General features: G+C 41.7%; 1 protein-coding gene across 2 annotated transcripts; it reads right to left on the bottom strand.

Moving 5' to 3' along the window:
- Positions 1-379: 379 nt before the first annotated feature.
- Positions 380-17957, bottom strand: elovl1b (ELOVL fatty acid elongase 1b). Of its 2 annotated transcripts, none has more exons than XM_061077574.1 (8): positions 17831-17957; positions 3479-3581; positions 3197-3387; positions 2926-3006; positions 2754-2810; positions 2565-2670; positions 1258-1394; positions 380-1178 (listed from the first exon to the last, which is right to left on the bottom strand). In XM_061077574.1, exons 2-8 carry the CDS (start codon positions 3546-3548, stop codon positions 870-872), a joined length of 951 nt encoding a protein of 316 aa, XP_060933557.1. In that variant the 5' UTR covers positions 3549-3581; positions 17831-17957; the 3' UTR covers positions 380-869. The 2 variants fall into 2 exon arrangements, with proteins under 2 accessions (XP_060933557.1, XP_060933556.1); XM_061077573.1 differs by lacking the exon at positions 17831-17957 and adding an exon at positions 6841-7031.
- Between the last annotated feature and the right edge of the window lie 1930 nt (positions 17958-19887).

Raw genomic sequence — 19887 nt, 5'->3', positions numbered from 1 at the left:
TTTATCATTGTGTATGAGTGCTTTATTTAGCTTATATACAAAACCACAGAGAATGAACAAAAGCAGCAGTTTTTTTACAGAGTAATATTGAAATATGACCCATGTTCTGTCCCTGATGAACCCGCAGCGTTCGTCAGTCTGGAGGAACCTTTCTCCCTCTGCCTCGTCCGATGGATTTTTTCAAACAAAGCAGAATGGCTCTCTTGTTCCGCCTCCTACTCGCGCCACATACTTGAGATAGTGAAGACAAGAGGCACAAGCAAGCTAAGCAAAACCTATTGTTTCCTATTCTTTGCTGCAACACAGCACAATGCAAGGCTGCCCTTAGCTGAGAACGTCCTGAAAGTTGCACGAGCAGTGAAAGTTCTGTACAACAGGATAATTTAAAATTAAATTTATTGGCATTTCTATTTTAAATACACAAGGTAACAAAATTTAGAAAGTCTAAAGCATACCAATACAATTAGTTCGGGGTTTTTTTTTGTAAAACTATTTACAAAAAGTATGTTCAAGTTTGATATAAACTGTACAGTCATCTGTCCACAGGGGGGAGGGGGGGGTCACAGGGGTGTCAGATAAGTAGCGAAGGCAAGAGGGGTGAGAAGCAACCGGGTTTGACGCTGAACAAGGAGGTTGAAGACAACATTTAGCTTAAAAACATCTTCTCTTCATACATTGTGTCCCATTGATGGTTCATCAACTCCAAGAAACTAAACAAACCATAACGTGAGACCCCAGCTGTGGAAATCATTGACCACTTCTTTCGCCCATGTTTTGCATATAAAACTAAAAACAGGAAAATAACGGCGGAATTATCTTTGGAATGTGGGGTCGTTTCAACAACATGATCGTTTTCTTCCCGAGATCTTTTAGGCCTTCTTCATCTTGCCCGTGTGAGCGCTGCTGTTTTCGTGGTTGGTCGAGCCGTTGCTGCTGTAGCTGCCGTTCTCGTGGCACTTGCCGTTGGTTTGCGCGGCCGAGCCATTCTGACTCTGCTTGAGGTCCTGTTTGGGCAGCCGCTTGCCCTTCACGTACGCCTGCACCCAGAAGTTGGAGAAGAGCACGAAGAAGAAGGTTCCGTACACCCATATGAGGTGAAGGACCATGGGGAACTGGTAGTCGCAGCTGTGCAGGAAGTAATACTGGGTGGCGTGGAGAGAAACCAGCACAAACTGGGTCTGTTGGGAAGGAAATCAGGAGTCAGCCACTTGCATTCTTACTTAGATGGATTAATCTGTGTGCACACTGTATACATACGAGCTGAATGGCTGTCATGTATTTCTTCCACCACAAAAACTTCTGGAAGCGAGGTCCAGCAGCTGAAAGGCCGTAGTAGAAATACATGATGATGTGGACGGTAGAATTCACCATGGCGTGGAAGGATCCCATTCCACCTGGAGTAATAATGACAACACACACGCATTAGACCAGCTCCAAAATCTCCCCAAAAACCTTGCAAAAAACCTAATACAAAACAAGAATGTAGAGAACGAGGTTTTAAGTCCTTTCTGGTAGCCAACCTTTTCGTGACCAAGATTACTTTTTAATTCCAAACGTAAGCTGAGATCTACCACCCTGATATCTTCCAAAAAAAATCCACTTAGGGTCATATTTATTATTATTTTTTGCAATTTCTGTTAAAGGCTGAATGTACAAGAAATAAATATACACAATATTGCAGTTGTGCAACTTTTTCTATTCAATGCACAATATTCAAATTAATCACAATTCATAAATACAAAATATGTAGCTTCTCAGTTCCACATCATGTTCTGCAGAGGAGCTGCTACTGCATCACAATTTTTCTACATATAGGCTTTGATTCGAATATGGCCACAAATATGATTAATGCCTTGTATGAAGCCGTGCATCTTCCGATCCTTAACAAAAACCTTTTTAAACGAGGGAATGGATTCCATCAAAAGAAACTCTGGAGGGCTTTTATTTTGAAAAGGCTTACAGAAAGTGTTGCAACCATTTGTCTGTGACATAAATTCTTCAGATTAACATAAAAACTCAGGTAAGATTATTTTCTTTGTTTATTCTGCTGCGAACCAAAATTTGTATCTGTCTATGACACTAATGTATTTACAACACTTCTGAACCCGTTTCAAAGTAAAAGCACTCCAGCGTTTCACATTCTGAATCCACTCATTTGTTCCAACAAGGCTTTGATTGTTATCGACAGACCGAAAGATGCGCATCTTCATTCCTGAATTTTAGTTTAGTACATAAATGAACTTGTTCTTGAAGTCAATGAAGTAGATAAACCAGCCAGTAGCGGACACACAGTGCGTGTGAAAAACAGACAACCGACACACAGCTGATCTGCGGCACAACGACAGCCAGTGAGGCCAGAGAGTCGGGGGATCGACAGTGAAGACTGGGGGAGATCGACTGGTAGATCGCGATCGACGGGTTGGCGACCACTGGCCTAGAACATTGTGACTGATTGTACAGGTCTATGTACTGGAGGACTGGAATGCAGTGAGAACTAACTGCTACGACTGCTCGATTGTTTCTAAAATCTTCTACAAGCAGAGCTCGAGTTAACGTGTACCTACCGGGAGCGTAGCAGATTCCCCACCACCATGTCCAGGGCATGAAGGAGTGGTGGAAGATGTGCAGGAATGTGATCTGGCCTTGCTTTTTCCTCAACACAAAGAAGACCTGACGGAGAGAGGGTATTGATTAGCTGAAGTCATCCTCTGTTGATCAAACACGGAGGCGACGGGTGGAGGAAGCGGACTTACTGTGTCCATGAGCTCAATGATCTTAGAGAACCAGAACAGCCAAGCCACTCGGACCATCTAGGGAAGAGGGTGCAGAGTCAAGTTAACAGGAAATCGTCATTAACGGACAAGTGCAGCTGATTTTGGTCAATGACTGAAGTGTGTGGGACTGAGAAGTGAGTGGGGGACTTACTCGAAGAGCTTCAGGGCTGTTTGAGGTATCGATTGGGTCACATCTCCAAGTGTACGTCGTGGCCCAGCCGGACATCAGGAACTAAAGAACAAGTAAACTGTCTTTATTTGGGTACAAAACACTGGATTTAAGCTATCAGTCATTACCTGATAAGCATATATATATTACATATTTATAAAACCATATAAACAGAAAGTCAACAAAACCACACCGATTAAGCCAGAGTTTAGAGAGCAGCAGCAGCGTGTGAGCATTTCTGACAGCGTCTTACTTCATAGACGATGAATATCGACAGCCCCACTAGCAGGAAGTTGTACACTATCATTGCCTCCTTCAGCTGGAAGGGCTTGCGATTGGCCATGAAGCGAGGTCCCAGGTACATTACGAACAACAGATAGGAAATCAATGTCGTAGTCATGGCAATGGGATTCTGCATCATTGGGTATTCCTTAATCCGCGGATCTAAAGAGGAAAAAGACAACATGAAATTCAAAACAAAACGATTCAAATAAATAAATATGAGTTTGTGTGTTTCTAGGGATCAGTCACCTACCAAATCCTGCCAGGAGGTAGTCATAGATATCCATGGCGTGTGAGCCAATCTCCTTGATCCCTTGAAGCATAGTTACCGTCTTGTATTGTTAGGACCCAATTGTCTGCAAAAAGTAAAAAGCCAATTGTTAGTTTCTGCTCGTCAGAGCCGAGCTTAGCAGCAATCCGTCCAGCAGTCCCATGACAGCAATTCAAACACTTAGATATTCTTCAGTTCAAGAAATCTATATATTGTTGTAGGTTTGGAATCTGAAAAATTTATAATTTCCTATGGAAATGGGTTGGGTGACACTTTTTCTACACAATTTCCAGCCACACTGGACACAGAGTGAGTTACTGATGACAAAAATAAAATTCACATGTCTTGCTGGTGATCACTCATGACCAATAAATGTCTTCAAGGAGAAGCAATTGTGACCTTTCCCGATTCAGCGAGACTGAAATGCAATTACTGAGAAAGAAATTCATCCCTTGTCAAACAAGAACACTCCCACTAAGAAGCCCAGGATGCCTTGCCTCGGCTCCAGCTGCTCGTCAGACATGGCCTGATATCAGAAAGGAGGGGCCACAGGGAGGTGGGAGGGAGGCGTCCCTCGTCTCACACTGAGGTGACACTCAACAAGCGGGTTGTGCACGAGTCAGGACACAACATCCACAATGCTCTCCTCAAACACCCCCCCCCCCCAGTCGTTGATCACCAAAACCTGAAACTCCAACCTGCTGAACCTTGACACAGATAATCCAGGATGCAGTAAACCACACGGCACTGGAAGACAGCCAGTGCATACTCAAACCTCATCAGCACATCCAATATAAAGAGATGCATTCCACTAATGTCAAGTGCCACTTGCACGTGGGAATGTTGCCATGGTTTTGTAGGTTCTCTGTTGACAAATGGGCTTATCTCATCAACTGTAAACTGCTAAGTGTAGACACAATGTAGAGGGCAATGCCGGGTGCGGTCTCCTTTCAACACACTCGACCCAGAGGGGGGCTATTGTTTGATGTGCATTCGCAACGCTCCAATTTTTTACAGTGCCAGAACTAAAGCGCAGCCCTCCTTGAGCCAATATCATTAACTGTAACTAATGGGGGGGTCATATAAGGACGGAGGACAGGGAGCGGAGCTTAGGGAAAAAAATGGTAAGAAGGAAACGCAGTAAAACGAAAATGTCAACTTAATTTTGGATTCGCTTTTAAAATGTTTTGTTTCCATAGGATGTCGAACAAGAAATGTAATTCGCAAGGTGACATTTTCATGCACCTTCTCATGCCATTTGGTGTATTTAAGGGTTTTCCATCTGACACTGACACAGATACCTTCTTACAAAGTTAAAAATACAAATTGCAGAATAAAAGTGAATATACCAGTTCAGCGGTCACAAACGTTAAGGCCATGCCTCGCCACAGGAAGTGATCGTTATATTCACCTCTTCCCTCGCACCGATTGGAAGTGAACTGTAGATGAAGGTTCGCCACAGATACATTTGTGTGACCGGTCACTTGCCCCGAGCCTCTGCCCTTTTTACACAAACCAACAGTTGTCACAAATCATCATCCGTGATCTGATTGTTGTATCTTTTCCGAGTAAAACATATCTAGAAAGAGGAAAATCAACATCAAAATTCATTTCGAATTAAATGAAAAAGAGTCTTTAATATTGGGTGGATTCACTGTGTAGAGGTTAAACCAGACTGAGCAGCACAGTAAAAAGAAAACCTGCTTTTGTCGTAAACTGGACAACCACTGTGGTTAGTTCATTGTTCGTCACTGGCCTACGTCAACACCACTGTATCTCTCTGGTCATCTCCTTCTTGTTTCAGCCTGCAGGTTACTAAGTACAGCATTCCACACACACCGACGTCTGACAGCAGCACTTGAAACCACTGACCAACTTTTACCCCCTCCTTTTTTGTCTTGTGCAAATTGCTGGTGGTGGTAAATGACAGTTTTAAGACACATTTGACATTTCAGTTAACTCTTACACATAAAGCTGTGGTTGCTTTTTAACCGACAATGAGGCGTTTGGTTAGACGCCTCACATTGCAACAAGAGTACCATCATGTCAGTGGTGCAGAGTCTGTCTTGTTCAGAGGAAAAATGCTGAGCAGGCACAGAGATAAGAGCATACTCTGGTCAGGTCAGTGGGGAAGTCTGCTGGAGTCACTGGAGCAATGCGACCTTGAATCGTTTTTTTGTATTATTTCCTTTCTTTGGACATTTTAAGGCAAGAATATATTATAAATTATGAGGGTAATGCATTAAATTCAAGTTGCTGTGAGTTTGTATACAAGTGAAATCGGATTTTGTTTAGGTTTAAATTCAGAAATCCTACTGCAACATAAGGGTTTTGAATTTTAAATAAAGTCATCTTACTTTCCTATGAAGGAACATGTGACTTACGGTTGACTTTTTTTAAACTGACCAATAATAACCGACTGAGTGTGTGAGTCAGGGGGATAAAGTCTTATGATCATGACAACTCTAATAATAAGAGACCCAGATGGAAGATAAACAAAAGTTCCAAGAAAACCAAAAATGCAGCTAGTGAAACCACAAAACCCTCTCACAAGAAGCACTGCACACCTCGCTGCACTGATGCATCTGTACCGTTCATTATCTGAAAGTTATCAATGACCTCAAAGACGCCTGATCGCTTCTCTTTATCTGCAATTCCAAAAATGTTTGCACAATAGCACAGTGTTTGGATTGGCAGCGGATCTGAAACTGCTCAGGGGTTTTTGTTCAGCTACATCAGCAGTAGACAGAGATTTTATGAGAAGACAGGATCTTACTCACAACTGTGAGAGAGGAGGTTTAAAAAAAAGGGTTTCCTGTACCATTCTCATGACAGAGTGACGCAATTTATATGCAGACACATGACCACTGAGGCACAAAAAGGTTACGGCCCTGTGATACACCGCTCGTATTCTTGTGACTAAACTAAAAAGTCCAGGAGAGAATATTCCATCAACAACAACCCCATTGAATATCAGGCAACCTTGACAACCAGGTGCAAGTGGCTGGTTTACCTCTACCAAGGAGACGTAGTACAGAGGAAAGGGAGGGGGAACATTTCCGATGAGAGCCATGTCCATGATTCACAGGGATGGAAAAAGGGAGCTCACGAGGTGAAGAGTTAATGATGAACAAGCTGGAGAAGCGATGGAAGAAAATCATGGAAGAGGAACCAGGAATCCATCAGGAAAACTGTGTAATAAAGTCTCTTTAAACAGAACAACCTCAAACAGCGAATGAAAACTTGAGGAAGAAAATAATAAAACCACACACCCCGGGCTGCTCAGTGAGCAAACTCCACACGTAAGTTAGTTCACCATCTTACTGTAACTTTGAGCAGCTTACCTTGCTGACACTTTTTCCACTTAAATCACCAAAAGGGAAAACGGCTCCTTTTTTTCCGCCTCTTGGTGATCGATAAAAAAAAAAGGGGCAGGCGGGCAGGGAAGACATGCAGCTGCAAAAAACACAGCACAGCAGCAGAGCAGGGGAGAGAGAAAGTAGACTGACAAAGTGTGACTGGTACAGCAGTCGTCCAAATCTCCACCCACCCTGACTCACACAGTGGATGAATAACCAGCTCACAGAAGGAGAGGGAGGGAAGGAGGCCGAGCCGAGAGAGAGAGAGAACAAGCGCTGTGTGTAACGCCGCATAGACAGAGAGATAGAGAGAGAGAGAGAGTACAACTGGGGTGAGAGCGAGATGGCTCCTATTTAAACCCACTGCACAAAAAAACACCCGCCAAATGAAAATGCAACTGGGTTCTATTTTGTGACTGCCACTCTGAATTCCACATTTCCTCCTCTCCCAATCACACCCTACACCCGCTGAACCTCTCACACACACACACAGGACTCAGGAGTCACCCTGTAAGGTCCTTTCTCAGGGGTGGGCTGATAATATTATTCACAGGCAGCGGGCGAGAAATCAGTGGAGACTCTGTTATCATGAAGGGGCCATTGTTTACTGAGCCTCTCGCCGGCCAACACCCATAAGCTAAAACTATCGTACATTTCTTTTTCTCTGCTGTGGAACAATCAGTATCATGTCACGTCTGAAAACGTCTAAAATGACTGAAACAAGTCAGAGTAGATGTGAACTGTCGAATTTCCAGTTGTTTCTCCCTATAGTTTAATTTACTTCAATTAGTGACAAACAAATGAAGGACGTTTTGTTCAACGTAAACAAGTTATACCAACACAGTTGCAAATTTTTGTGAAAAAAAAGAATGAATTGAGTTTGCTTATTGTTATCATCGAGTTATATTAAGAAAATGTATGAATTTAATTTAAAATTAATTAATAATGAAATTAATTTACTTGCGTTACCGATTGAATTCATTTTTAAAAGGTAATCCATCATTGATTCCTAAACAACCTAACAGCCTGGCAGGGGAAAACCCCTCCACAGCTCAGGGGCAGCGTGAATGGTTGCACAACCTTGATGTTTACTCAGGGTTGAATAGTGAAGCCAATGGCAGAAGAAAAGTATTGCTGCGGACGGAAGAGATGACTCACACGATAATATTTAAAAATTCTTCACAGAGTGTTGCGTAAGGAGGTATTTAGCCTGCTGCTAGAGGGAATCACTCGGTCTGATCCAGCGTCACAACCACCTGATCCAAAGACAGAACAACAACAACAACACTAATAGTACTAGTGATTTGAGGCTTGCGGAACAGGGGAATTAAACCTCGCAGTTTCATTCTTCACGTTCAGATTTGTGAATGTGACCGGTTTTTCATCAACGATTCACAAAGTGGTTTTAAACATCAAGTTAAACATTTGCTTTGGACCTGCAAGGCAGCGTTCACTCCTGCAGATCAACAGATGAGCAAATAAAAAAAACGAGCCTTGCATAAGCGAGACCTGAAAATTCATACAGCAACAAGAAGCCCTCTGGGTCTGTTTAATCTGAAACTCTTGCACCGGTGAACTTCATCGCACTGCATCTGACTGACTGGGCTGGTTCTACCCTTCACTCTGGCCCTGGTGGGGAGCTGGGGGTGATAGTGGCAGAACTCCACTGTATTTTAGCCCCTCCCCCCGAAATACTAAAACACACCAGACAACAAAATACATCATTGCTCGCTGTGGTAGATGCTGACAGAGACAATTCAAATATGATAAACATCTTGTGCTGAGAACCCAACACCCGGTTGCAGATTGCAAAATGAGCGTCGGAGTGAAGGAGGAAAGACGTGGAAGTGCCCATCATGGTATTTAAGGAAGAGGTAGCTGTGTAACTCCTGACCCTGATAATCATCAAAAAGGCTCCCGTTCAACAAGATTCCTCAGCACTAATGTAAAAAAAAAGACTTAGGTTAAATTATGCAAGTAAAGATCTGAACTTTTTGGATTCAAGTGACAGTTTTGAATTGGCTTTTGATTTTACGGTCACAGTTTTTACATTACATTACATTACATTTCATTTAGCTGACGCTTTTATCCAAAGCGACTTACAATAAGTGCATTCAACCCCGAGGGTACAAACCAAGAACAACAAGAATCAAGACAGTACAATTTCTTCGAAATAAAGCAAAACTACAAAGTGCTATAAGTAAGTGACATTTTAGTGCTACCAAAGTGTTAGTTTCAAAAAAGTGGTTAGTTTTTTTATTTTTTTATTTTTATTTTTTTATTCAATAACAAAATGTCCCGCATAGATTGAGCCATTGTTAGACGATCAAGTAGCGTTTTGAATAGATAAACAGATTATTGGTTTTATTTCGTGACAACCTTTTGCAGGTTCAAATTCCTAAAGGGGTTCCTAGAGGTTATCTCTCTCGAAGTCAGTTGCCACGATGTCTCGATGACGCAGATATCCTGAAACGTGCAGCTATTTGCTACTTACGTCATGACTAGTGCATAGTATGACCGGGGCGTACACATTCTACTGTGAAAAATATTACATGTTACAAATTCCTCAGAAGTTACGACAGCATCATTCCAGGGACTAGACAGGTGCTGCAGATAGACACTGATGTTTCCTGGGCAGAGTGCCAAGTAAATGCATCTCATCATTACAGAGTAGAAACCAATTCCCTGTACTGATTAACCACGCTATCTACGACTCCATCATGATACAAATAAGAGGGTCCAAAAGTCTGGGATCATTTCGCTGTTTCATGGAGGCCTGGCAGACTTTTGGACCCAAACATAACAATAAAAATTGATTAATCTCTATGTTTGGGAGCTCAACCTTGAACTTACTGATAATCGCAACTGTATAATGCCTTGGGATGATCCCTTGACACACAGTGTAAATGCAGCAACGTACATGTGTGCTGCAGATGCATTATAGCAACGAGCACATGATGCCAAGAATTTCCACCAGCATGTGACACGCTGGTGCAAGGAGTTTGACTTTGTCGCCAAGGCCTCGCAACTGAACTAACAGCAGGCCTGAATCTGTGAGAAACAGCCACTGCTGCGTAGGAGGGTGAACTCAACAAAGAATCACCTTTAATGCCTAAGAGAAAAGTTAATACATGAGAAAAGTTAAGACGGACGACTCAGAGATAACAAGTTTTTTTTTCTCCATCCCTTTCATTGCAAGACAGCATGTTTTGACATTTTCACTGACCTCCCAGGGGACAATCTGGATGAATCTTGGCATATTTAGGGAACTGATATCCATCAATGTATGAAATCAGGTGCAGGTTGATTGTATTTAAGGGGGGTGGGCCTCGACGGAGGCATGTGCTCTACTGAGTGACATCATAGTTCCTTCATGCACTTACAACTTTAAAAAAAAAAAACAGGTCAACAGACGGTCTTGAGTAGCAGCAACTTCCGACCAGAAAACTATGTGAAAGCCAGTTGAAACTGGTACAAGGAATCTGTTAAATGGACACTAGTCTCACATGACAACGAAAAGATAGATGCACATTCCAATCAAATTAGCAGGACGTCAAACCTCTCACAGAGAAAACAAGGGATCCCTGTGCTCTTCCTGGCCCCCCGGATATGTCCGATATAACAGCTGAGATAAAGTGAGCTGCGTTCAAACGTAGGTCTCATTACACACCGCTTACAACTCAACCTGGTGCGAACTCGTTCTGCTATCAGCTCTCCTACAGGCATTTTTCGTAAAAGAAAAAAAGGATTGGGGTGAGGGGGGGGTTGCAACACACAGGTATGTACTATGACATATTTCACCAAACAGGAATTGCCATTAAAGAATGAGCTCAGTTAAAAAATGGCTTGGTTCAAATTTACACATCTGGGACACAGCTGGTCTGAACCGTGTCAGGGTGTGGCTGACAGAGGGTGTGAGCCCGAGTACAGCTGGACACGCACACACACACGCACGTACTGCAACACCCAGTGCAGTTTTTACAATTTGTTTTCCTCTAAAAAACGATCTTTTTCGGATTTTCCAAAAACGGATGCTCCCACAGCTAGAAAAAAACAAATAGGCAGGGAATTGACCCAACTGTTAATTATTTGAATGTCTATGCAAGCGCAAATTAAAGTTTTTATTTTCTAAAATCGATAGAATTCTTCTAAAGCTGATAATTCCACTTATGTCACTCAGTGGAGTTCATACCTCTGCCAAGGCCCAACAGTCCCCTTATGAAATCAGGTTTAAAGTCACCATTTGCAAATTTCTATTTAAATCTGGTGCAAACTACAGACACTTTTAATAATAATACTATACATTACTTTTTAAATCAGTCCCCTAAACAGGTCTGATTTCTAGATCCATTACTTTTTCTTACAGAAATAAACGAAAATGAAAAACAGACCATTTAACAACAGACCTTTCTATAAACATCTTCAGCAGACTTCATAGCACGCCTTCAATCGAATAACTTCACAGGCTAATAAACCTTGCACTTCATCTCTGCTGTGCAACCGTCTTCTGCCTTATCTGAAATTAAAAATGCTCGGCCCAATGACATTGTATTGTGCAAAAACATGGTTGTTACAGAAATCAGACTTTTTGAAGATATTGGATCAGTGACTGCACATAACACTCCCCTCCACTGGTCTCCAGCCAGATTTGTGGTTTGATAACAATGAATACACCTGACTTAATGGTGTACAAGCTGAGCACTGCCAACGCCAACCCCCCCACCCCCCAACAAAAAACGTAAGTATGTTCCTGAACTTGATTCTGGACTTAGATTGCTACACCATCTTCTCTACATTGTGTTCTTGGTGGGTGTAGGTGGTGGCAGACAAAGGGGGACCAGTATACCACCCATACCTGCGAGAATTCTGACAAGACCAACCGTTCAACACTAGTCTCTTTCTCTTCACGCCCCTCCCTCCCTCTGCAGACTTCCCCCTCCGACGACTCAGGTTTCTGGAACTTTCCACACACACACACACACACAAACAAACACTAACATACACACAAACACATTTAGCGTCTTTACTGAGGATTTCAAGCTGATGCGGCTCATAGAGAAACGACAACCTCAACAGGTTCAGGGACTGACGAGGAAAGTGAACTCACTCTGGCATCGTTCTACACAAACTGAAGTTCTGCAAAAACATAGATCCACTAGAAAACTGCTGCTGCTGTTGGGCTAAAACCGTGCAAAGAATTATGTTCTGCAGAAAGATATTAATTAGATAGGACCGAACAAGCACTGATTACACAACATTACAGGGTGATTGTGTCTTATCTTGTTATAACACATTGAAAAGACAGATCTGAGCGTGCAATGTCACATGGGGCCAGTAACAGATTCTTCAAAAAAGTAATTTGTCAAATATTTAGTATGATTGTCAAAGCATTTTACAGGCAAAAGCATAGCTGCAATAATTCCTCACTGCAAAACGACAGTTGAAATTACTGTGGGCCAAAGTTGAACCGATAAGTCTTTATCTGATGAATGTTAAAGGACAGGTTACAGGGTTTCTCCTCTTGCGTCCCAGGTTAGGAAGGTGCAAAGAGGGCGAGCCCAAGACTGAGCTTTAAAGGAAAGACAAGTCCTGGCTTGAGTCATCTGAGAAGTATCCTGGCATTCCAGAGGAAAACAGTACTGGGATTTACAAAAAGGGACAAAGGGAGGGACAAAAGAAAACAAACCAAGCACTGAACAACACTTAACACCAACTCCTCCACAGATACAACCTACTGATTTCTGAATACTTGCCAGGAATGTGAATGTTAATACTTTTTTGTAAGACCGCCAGTGAAGTTATGTTGTCATATGCGTTTGTTTGATAGTCAGCAGAATTTTTTATTTTTTTAATATCCTTAACATTGCTAGGGCAATTTTCAACAATTTCCTTGATTTTTCAGAGAATAATTCACGGATCTTGAAGAAAAATTAAAAAAACAACACAAGTTTAGGGGATTGATATTTATATATATTTGTGCAATGTCAGATCCAAAACGAATCTGGATCTTGTGAATTTAAAACCTGGAGGTATGCAATCTGAGTGACATTCTAGTTTGTCATTATGGTTCAAAGATGGCCCACATGTTGAACTAAATGGAGCGACGGCTGCAAGCTACTTCAGGCAGCCAATCACGTGACACCCTACATCATGCGACATACCTCACTCTCCACAATTACCTATAATACACACCCACCTTATTAGGCGGCCTATTCAAGCAGAGATAATGTTCCATCACTCCCTCTGCTTGCCCCGCTCCTACATCAGTATCAGCCCCTCCACCATCCGCAAGTATTTATTCAACACTCCCATTATATCTATGTAATCATATGGGATTCAGTCAGAGCCTATATGCCAAACCCTAACCTGTTCTACTGTTGCAATAAACATCTGAACGTGATTTGTCTGACTGAAATGCAGTTAGTGGGGTCATATACAGGCAGGAACCTGATAGACACAAAATTAATTCAATTTGAAGATTTTAAAATCAGGGAATGTTGAGCAGATTTCTGGACTGTTGCACATCTGGAAGCATCTGCCAGTCGGCTAGTTATTAGTTATCAGTGCCTTAAGACCCAGTCCAGTTTTTCTTTTGTTTTCCAATTCTCCAAAATCAACACCAACACCAACCTAAAAAAAACAGCTAGGCATGGAATAACTTAAATTCAAAAGCTAAATTTTACAAAACAATCAAATGCAAATTTCCAAAAGCAGTCAGTGATGAAACTAAAAACAAGTAACCTGGCCTGGACTTCTCGAGGCATGCTGGTCATAACAAACATCATATTTAAAAGACACAACAAGGTCAGTTCATACATTTTACTGGCATCATGATAAACAGCATGTTAATAATGTAAGTCTCTCTATTTTTGTATTTGATTTGACATGTACTTCAAAGTGTGTACATATTGTCCTGCGCTGGCTACAGAAGGTACAGCCCAAACCTTGAACTCTTACAGCCTCTACAAAACTTAACTTAACACCAAAGCACGTGATGTAATCTAGAAAAACTGCAGTTGCATTGGTTCAGGTGGGTTCAAACATGCTGACACACACCAATCAAACCTCATACTCATTATGACACCATGAAGGGTTCGAGCGAGTGGGATTGAAAGTTGCCCCAAGACAAATGTACACTGTTTGAAGGGCCACTTGAGGATTCTGCCTAACACAACATTTCCCTGAATGTCAGGTACAACAGTTTCTCCAGTGACAGGAAGAAACATTCACATAATCTAGAACTACACTCAATGGGGGGGGATACCTTCCCCGAGGCCCAACAGTCCTCTTAAAGCTCAATCAAGTAGCTCAATCATACCTGTTGATCCCCTAAAATATGAGTTTTCTTCCAACAAGAAGCTATTCTCTGGGCAATTGCTGTGAATTTAAAAGAAAGTTCAATGGCAATTTTGATAGCGCCAACAACAACTTCCTGTACCTTCACAAAAACAAGTCCCCACTTCCTCTCAATACACAATAACATGTCCTCTTCATCACAGGCTGATATTTATCCAACTCAACACAATTACAACAGTACAGGAATAATAGTACTTGTAAGTTAACCAAGAAACTTACAGGGGTGAAAACGTAACCTCTTTGGTGGCGGTCATAAAACATCTGTTTCCTAAAACAACAGAAGAATATCCTGTTCAAAGAGCAGGACTCCACCGTTCAAATGATTTAAAAAAGTAACCTCTCACCTTTCCCATTTGCATCCTCCCAACGTAAACATGGGACATCAAAAATTAGGTAAACTTCACAGACAAACAGTATTTAAATATTCATTTATTATACTAAACAAACACGCGCCCTTAATCAACTGACAACAACCAAAGGAGCAGCAGTTGTACGGTTAGCACACACTGCCACCTCGAAGGGAGGATCATTATCTGGAGCTTGCAACGCTGTTCAAACACCCGGCGGAACAGGGAAAACGTCTTTGTAGGACGTCAGATCTGTATAGCTGTCACTGGTACACTTTGTGCTTCAGGAAACTCATTCAATGAGAAGTAACAGTGTTTGGACAAGGATCCCTCAAAAGCCACACTGGTAAGGAATATGTAGTAACGGAACAGTCAATGAATAACATTTTCCTTTTTACTTGTAGAAAAGCGGTTAGAGGTCAACTGTGTTAAGTGGGACCACAGCATAAAGAAAAGCACACTCAGCTCAGCCCTGCATGGGTTTTCCTAAAAACAAACAAAAGAAAAAAAAGGAGGAGTCGTTTCTCCTGGCTGAGACTTCAACTTTTTATTTGAGCTGGACCAATTTGAAAACTGGTTTTACAGAACAAACGATGCAGATGTGCAATGGGGTTAATACGTTTTACTTTGAAATTGACAGGTCTATTTACCTCCGCCAAGGTTTGATAGTTATTTGGGAGATTTAAATAAAACCTACTCGACCGATTTCCATGAAATGTTGACAAGCGGTTTGGCATTACCCAGAAAGAACCCCTTTAATTTCTGTGTGGATCCAGATTGGGGGCAGATCCAGGATTATTTTCTCCCACTTTCTTAAACATTGCTTAATATTTTTTTTAAATATTTCTTGATTTCGCAGAGAATAACTCATGGCATGTTTAGGGGACTGATATTTATGTGTGTGCGCAATTGTGTTTAGATCCAGTTAAAAATCAGTATGGCAAATATTCTTGCTGCCCAATGTCAGCCACTCAAAAATCTATATTCTTCAACCTCCATTGTAAGAAGAGTTCAGTCAATGTGAGGGTGTTGACGCTGATGAAGGTGATAACAATGCTGCAGCCGTGTTTACATTACTATCAGAGGTACACCTGCGGTGCTGGTAGACCTTCGGGCCCGTTGTCTCCATCCCACAGCTATTAGCTGCGGCTACTGTTTACATTTTTACGCCTGGTTAGTGATCCATTATCTACCCGCAGAGACAAAAGAGTCAATGAGGGGCCAATGCACTCGTTTTTTTTCCATTTATCAGGTCTACTGTTAAATACTTAAAAAACCCATTAAGCTCGTGTTTTCTCAAAGTACAACCAGTTCCCTCTGCAATAATAAAAAAAGAGTCCATCTAAATCCACGTGCACAGTGCTAACTTAACATGTGTCCATTGCAAATGTGCAAATATTTAAATTGGACATGGGGCCACTTTATCTGATGGTGCTGTGCCCTCAGTTGGCAGACTGTGTGGTTCATGTGTTGAAGCAGCTTTGCCCTCAGCAGAATCTGTTCCGCAATAGTGCATTGCATAAACAAGTTGGTGCAGGATATGGTTCTGTCTTGACTCAGAGTGATGAAATAAAGCAAGAGTTTAACATGACCTACACTGTTACATTGTAAATAGGTGTGCGTGGCAGAGCTATCAGTATAAAGGGCTGATATGATAAGATAGTGTACATATTTGATCTTGTATTGAAAACTCACACGGTAGAAAGTTTGACGGCGCTTCAATTAGTTATTGTTAAGGCTTTGACAAAGTGTCTGGATAGATTTTTGTGTCAATAGTCTGAAAAAGGTGAATCTCCCTCACAACCCACCAGTCCCCTTAAATTGAAGTTGCACATACTGTACTCAAAAATCGGTTCTTTAACTGTGCCTGATTTCTTATTTCCATCAAGATCAGTAAATTATTCTGAGAAATTGGTAAAAAAAGTCATAAAGGGCTCAATCTAGGTAAAATTAATTATCTTAATCATTTCTTAGTAATGGAGATGAACATCTTATTTTATGATTTTCCACTCAGGCTGAAGTTAAGAGTGATTTTAAAACAATTTCTCTGCGATAGTTGGTTGCATCACCCAACACGACCCAACCACATTTATTTGCTCTGCAGTGCACAAGACAAACACGTTGCTGTGTCTTTAAAATGATTTGACCTCTTGGCTTACAGAACAAATGTGAGGGAGCATGCCAGTTGAGAGGCAGCAGTCACAGCAGGTCAGACACCTTTATAACATGGGGCCACTGACCAGCAGGTAGGTTCATTCTGGGCCCACGATGGCAAAACTATATTTGCAATAATGCATTGCCTACCTGTTAAACACGGACACACACACACATATAGATTTCATTTTTTGGATTTGTTGATTTTTCTTTACAGTACAACCATGGTGCAAAGATGAGCCTGAGGTATTGTTGGGCTCTACCGAGAGGAGGGTTGTTAGAGCCTCTCAGAAGATAATTATTTATTATTGAGGGCGAAGAATAGATATTGTCTGGCCAAACTGATTCAATATTCTCCATTGGAGCAACTTAAAGTACATCTACTGGCAGCTTGTGTTGAGGCTGTAAATAAATATATAAAATCAGGTCTGAGATTCATGCACTTTCTAAAGGTCTTACAATCAACAGACTGTAAAAGGATTCTTTTAAAAAGCAGGTAAAAAAGAGTGATAAAGTCATGTGTTGTCATGTTTTATCATCTTAACTAAACCCACACACATTACTTCCTGCAATGGATGTGACAACTTCAGACAGTGAACAGCTGTCTGCACAGGGCAGGCAACATAGCTGCTGTGTGCAGGTTGTGTATGAGCCCCACTGTCTGCAGCACAGATGTCAACGATGAGGAACACCCACACACACACACATACACAAACACACACAACACCATCGATAGACCCAATAACCCAGCTGATCGGTTTGCAAATGGCCTCTGCACCCACACGTCTCCAGTGGACACACATGTATGACACCGCACCGCTACGAGTTCAAGAGTGACAATTGAAACCGAGTCTCAAGTTAAAATCTGTTGTTTTTAAAGTTCATCCCTTAGATTAAGTGAAGTTAAGGATGCGCACACACACATCTACACACACACACACCCACACACACACCCTTTGAATGAATGAAACATGAGCAAGACGGTACGTAAAAAGCGCGCCGCTAACGATGCCCCCGGGAAGTGAAACCCACCTGAAAGCGGAAAGTGAGCGGTGTAAGAAAACAGACACACACACAGACACACACAGACACACACACATTGGTGAAGATTTACTCACTTGCGCCGAGTTGAAGCGTCGACAGCAGCCGGGCAATGGGACCAAGGGCGTGTCTCTCCGTGTGTGAAGTCAGCCTCGCTTCCTCTTCTTCTTCCTCTCCGCTTAAGTCTTCCTCCTCATGACCCAGCCCTTCGATGGAGCTGCTAAGGGAGGGGGGAGAAAAAGGTGGAGTCATTTTTCTACCCCTCTCTGCCGGTCGCCTAATATGGACGTAATCAACTGTAAGTCTGCCTGGATCTGCAACCTCGCGTTTCACTGTCTCTCACCCCAGCTGCAGGTCTGTCCCCCGGGTTGATTCTTCTGGACTTGGTGTAGAAAATTCACTGGAAGTCAAAGAAATGACTCGTAAATGTTTGCATCCAATGTATCCAGGTGAGATAAAAAAAAAAAATTCAAAACAACATGAATATTACTGCACTTTCTGACAACTTGTAGGTTAAACTATACATCTGTTGTTGTTATATATACAAGACTGTTGTAGGTTGATGTTTACTATAAAGAAAAACTGGAAAAACTGTTCAGAATCAGGATAGAGACATTTCCCAGTGATGAGGTAGATACAGATACTATATTAAGAAGAAGTGGACAGACTCATGTGGCCCTGGTGAAGACACAGATCTGATTGTACGTGAGTGTACAATGATGTTCAACAAATGACACAAATAAACCCCCCCTGTGCAAACTACTCCTCAGCTCAGGTATGTGTCCCCTTAGTCTCAAATTGAACAGCGTTTTGAAGGGAGATTGGTGGGGTGACACCGTCCTGGTTGAAAAATGATCACAGAGAGAATGTCAAGTTGTAGCTCAGTGTGTTAGACACCTGGTCTGATCTTAAATCACCCATGTGTGTGATGGCTACCTGTCAGACTGCTGCTTTAGATGTCAGGCCTATCAAAACCTAACCTGTGTGTGTGTGTGGTCCAGTTATCCATCATCTGTTTACACAGTCACATTATTGGGAGAAAAAAAGCAAGTCCACCTAAAAAATCAATATATTTTAAGGTGAAGACATGTTTTGAAGTTGGGTTAAGTTTAGGATTAGGTTTAGGTTCAGGTTAAGTTCAGGGTTCTGCAATCTCTGACTAGTTTGAGAACAAGCAAGACACAGAACAGTGTCCTTATGGAAACACAGACAAAGGCTGAACTGATAATAAATAGTGTATACAGTATACAATATATTTCAATCTGATATGTATGAAAAAGAAGATCCCTGAGAGAGTGCTTACATCTGCCAAGGCCCAACAGTCCCCTCAAGAGAACAACATTGGAATTCACTAGATCCACATTTTTAGTTTGATCTGCACCAAATTACACACACTCATAAAATTAGTCCTCTAAACATGTCTGGTTATTTATTTTTATCTCGAATCAATCCAATTATTCTCTGAGGAATCGCTGAAAATGTTGCAAATGCCGAATGTTAAAGAAAGTGAAAATAAAATCGGTCTTTTTTTGGATTTGACTTTCACTTTATCTGATAAGATGGTGGCAGCAGTTTAAACAACAGGCTCATTACTTTCATCCACTCTCCTCAGGTGTTTGTGTAAACTTTGTCTTTAATCTGTTTGGAATGTGCGGTTTAAGGGATTTGGGCAACCGGTAGTGTGTTTTGGTGAATAATGACTTTGTGTTCTATGCTGAATTATGATCAAAGGGGGAAGACGGCCTGACTGACTCCACTTCCTCCTGTGTCACATGTCTGGGTGGTGACAGTCACACCGAGGGCAAAGCAGGCCATGTAGCTGCGGGACATACATACACATCCAGTGAATGTTGTCACTGCTGGGTTGAATCTTTGCAAAAATTTGAATAGTGTTTGTTTGACCAGGTCCAGTTTAATCCTCATTTTTGGTCTTTTAGTTAGATCTCATGTGTGTGTTTTACATATAAAGGACTGAAGAATTTCTAAAATTGAGTGTGGCAGGTTATTCAAAGTAGTGGTTAAACTTGACCACTTCCACTTTGATTATATTATACATGCAAAGTAATATTAAATCTACATTTTCATTAAATCCAAACCTAATCACCAAATCCAAAATAACATTAGCGTAGCTTTA

Source organism: Limanda limanda, chromosome 9 (assembly GCF_963576545.1).
Source record: "Limanda limanda chromosome 9, fLimLim1.1, whole genome shotgun sequence".
NCBI lineage: Eukaryota > Metazoa > Chordata > Actinopteri > Pleuronectiformes > Pleuronectidae > Limanda > Limanda limanda.
The sequence above is the reverse complement of the archived record's forward strand: the minus strand, read 5'-3'. Positions and strand labels throughout refer to the sequence as shown.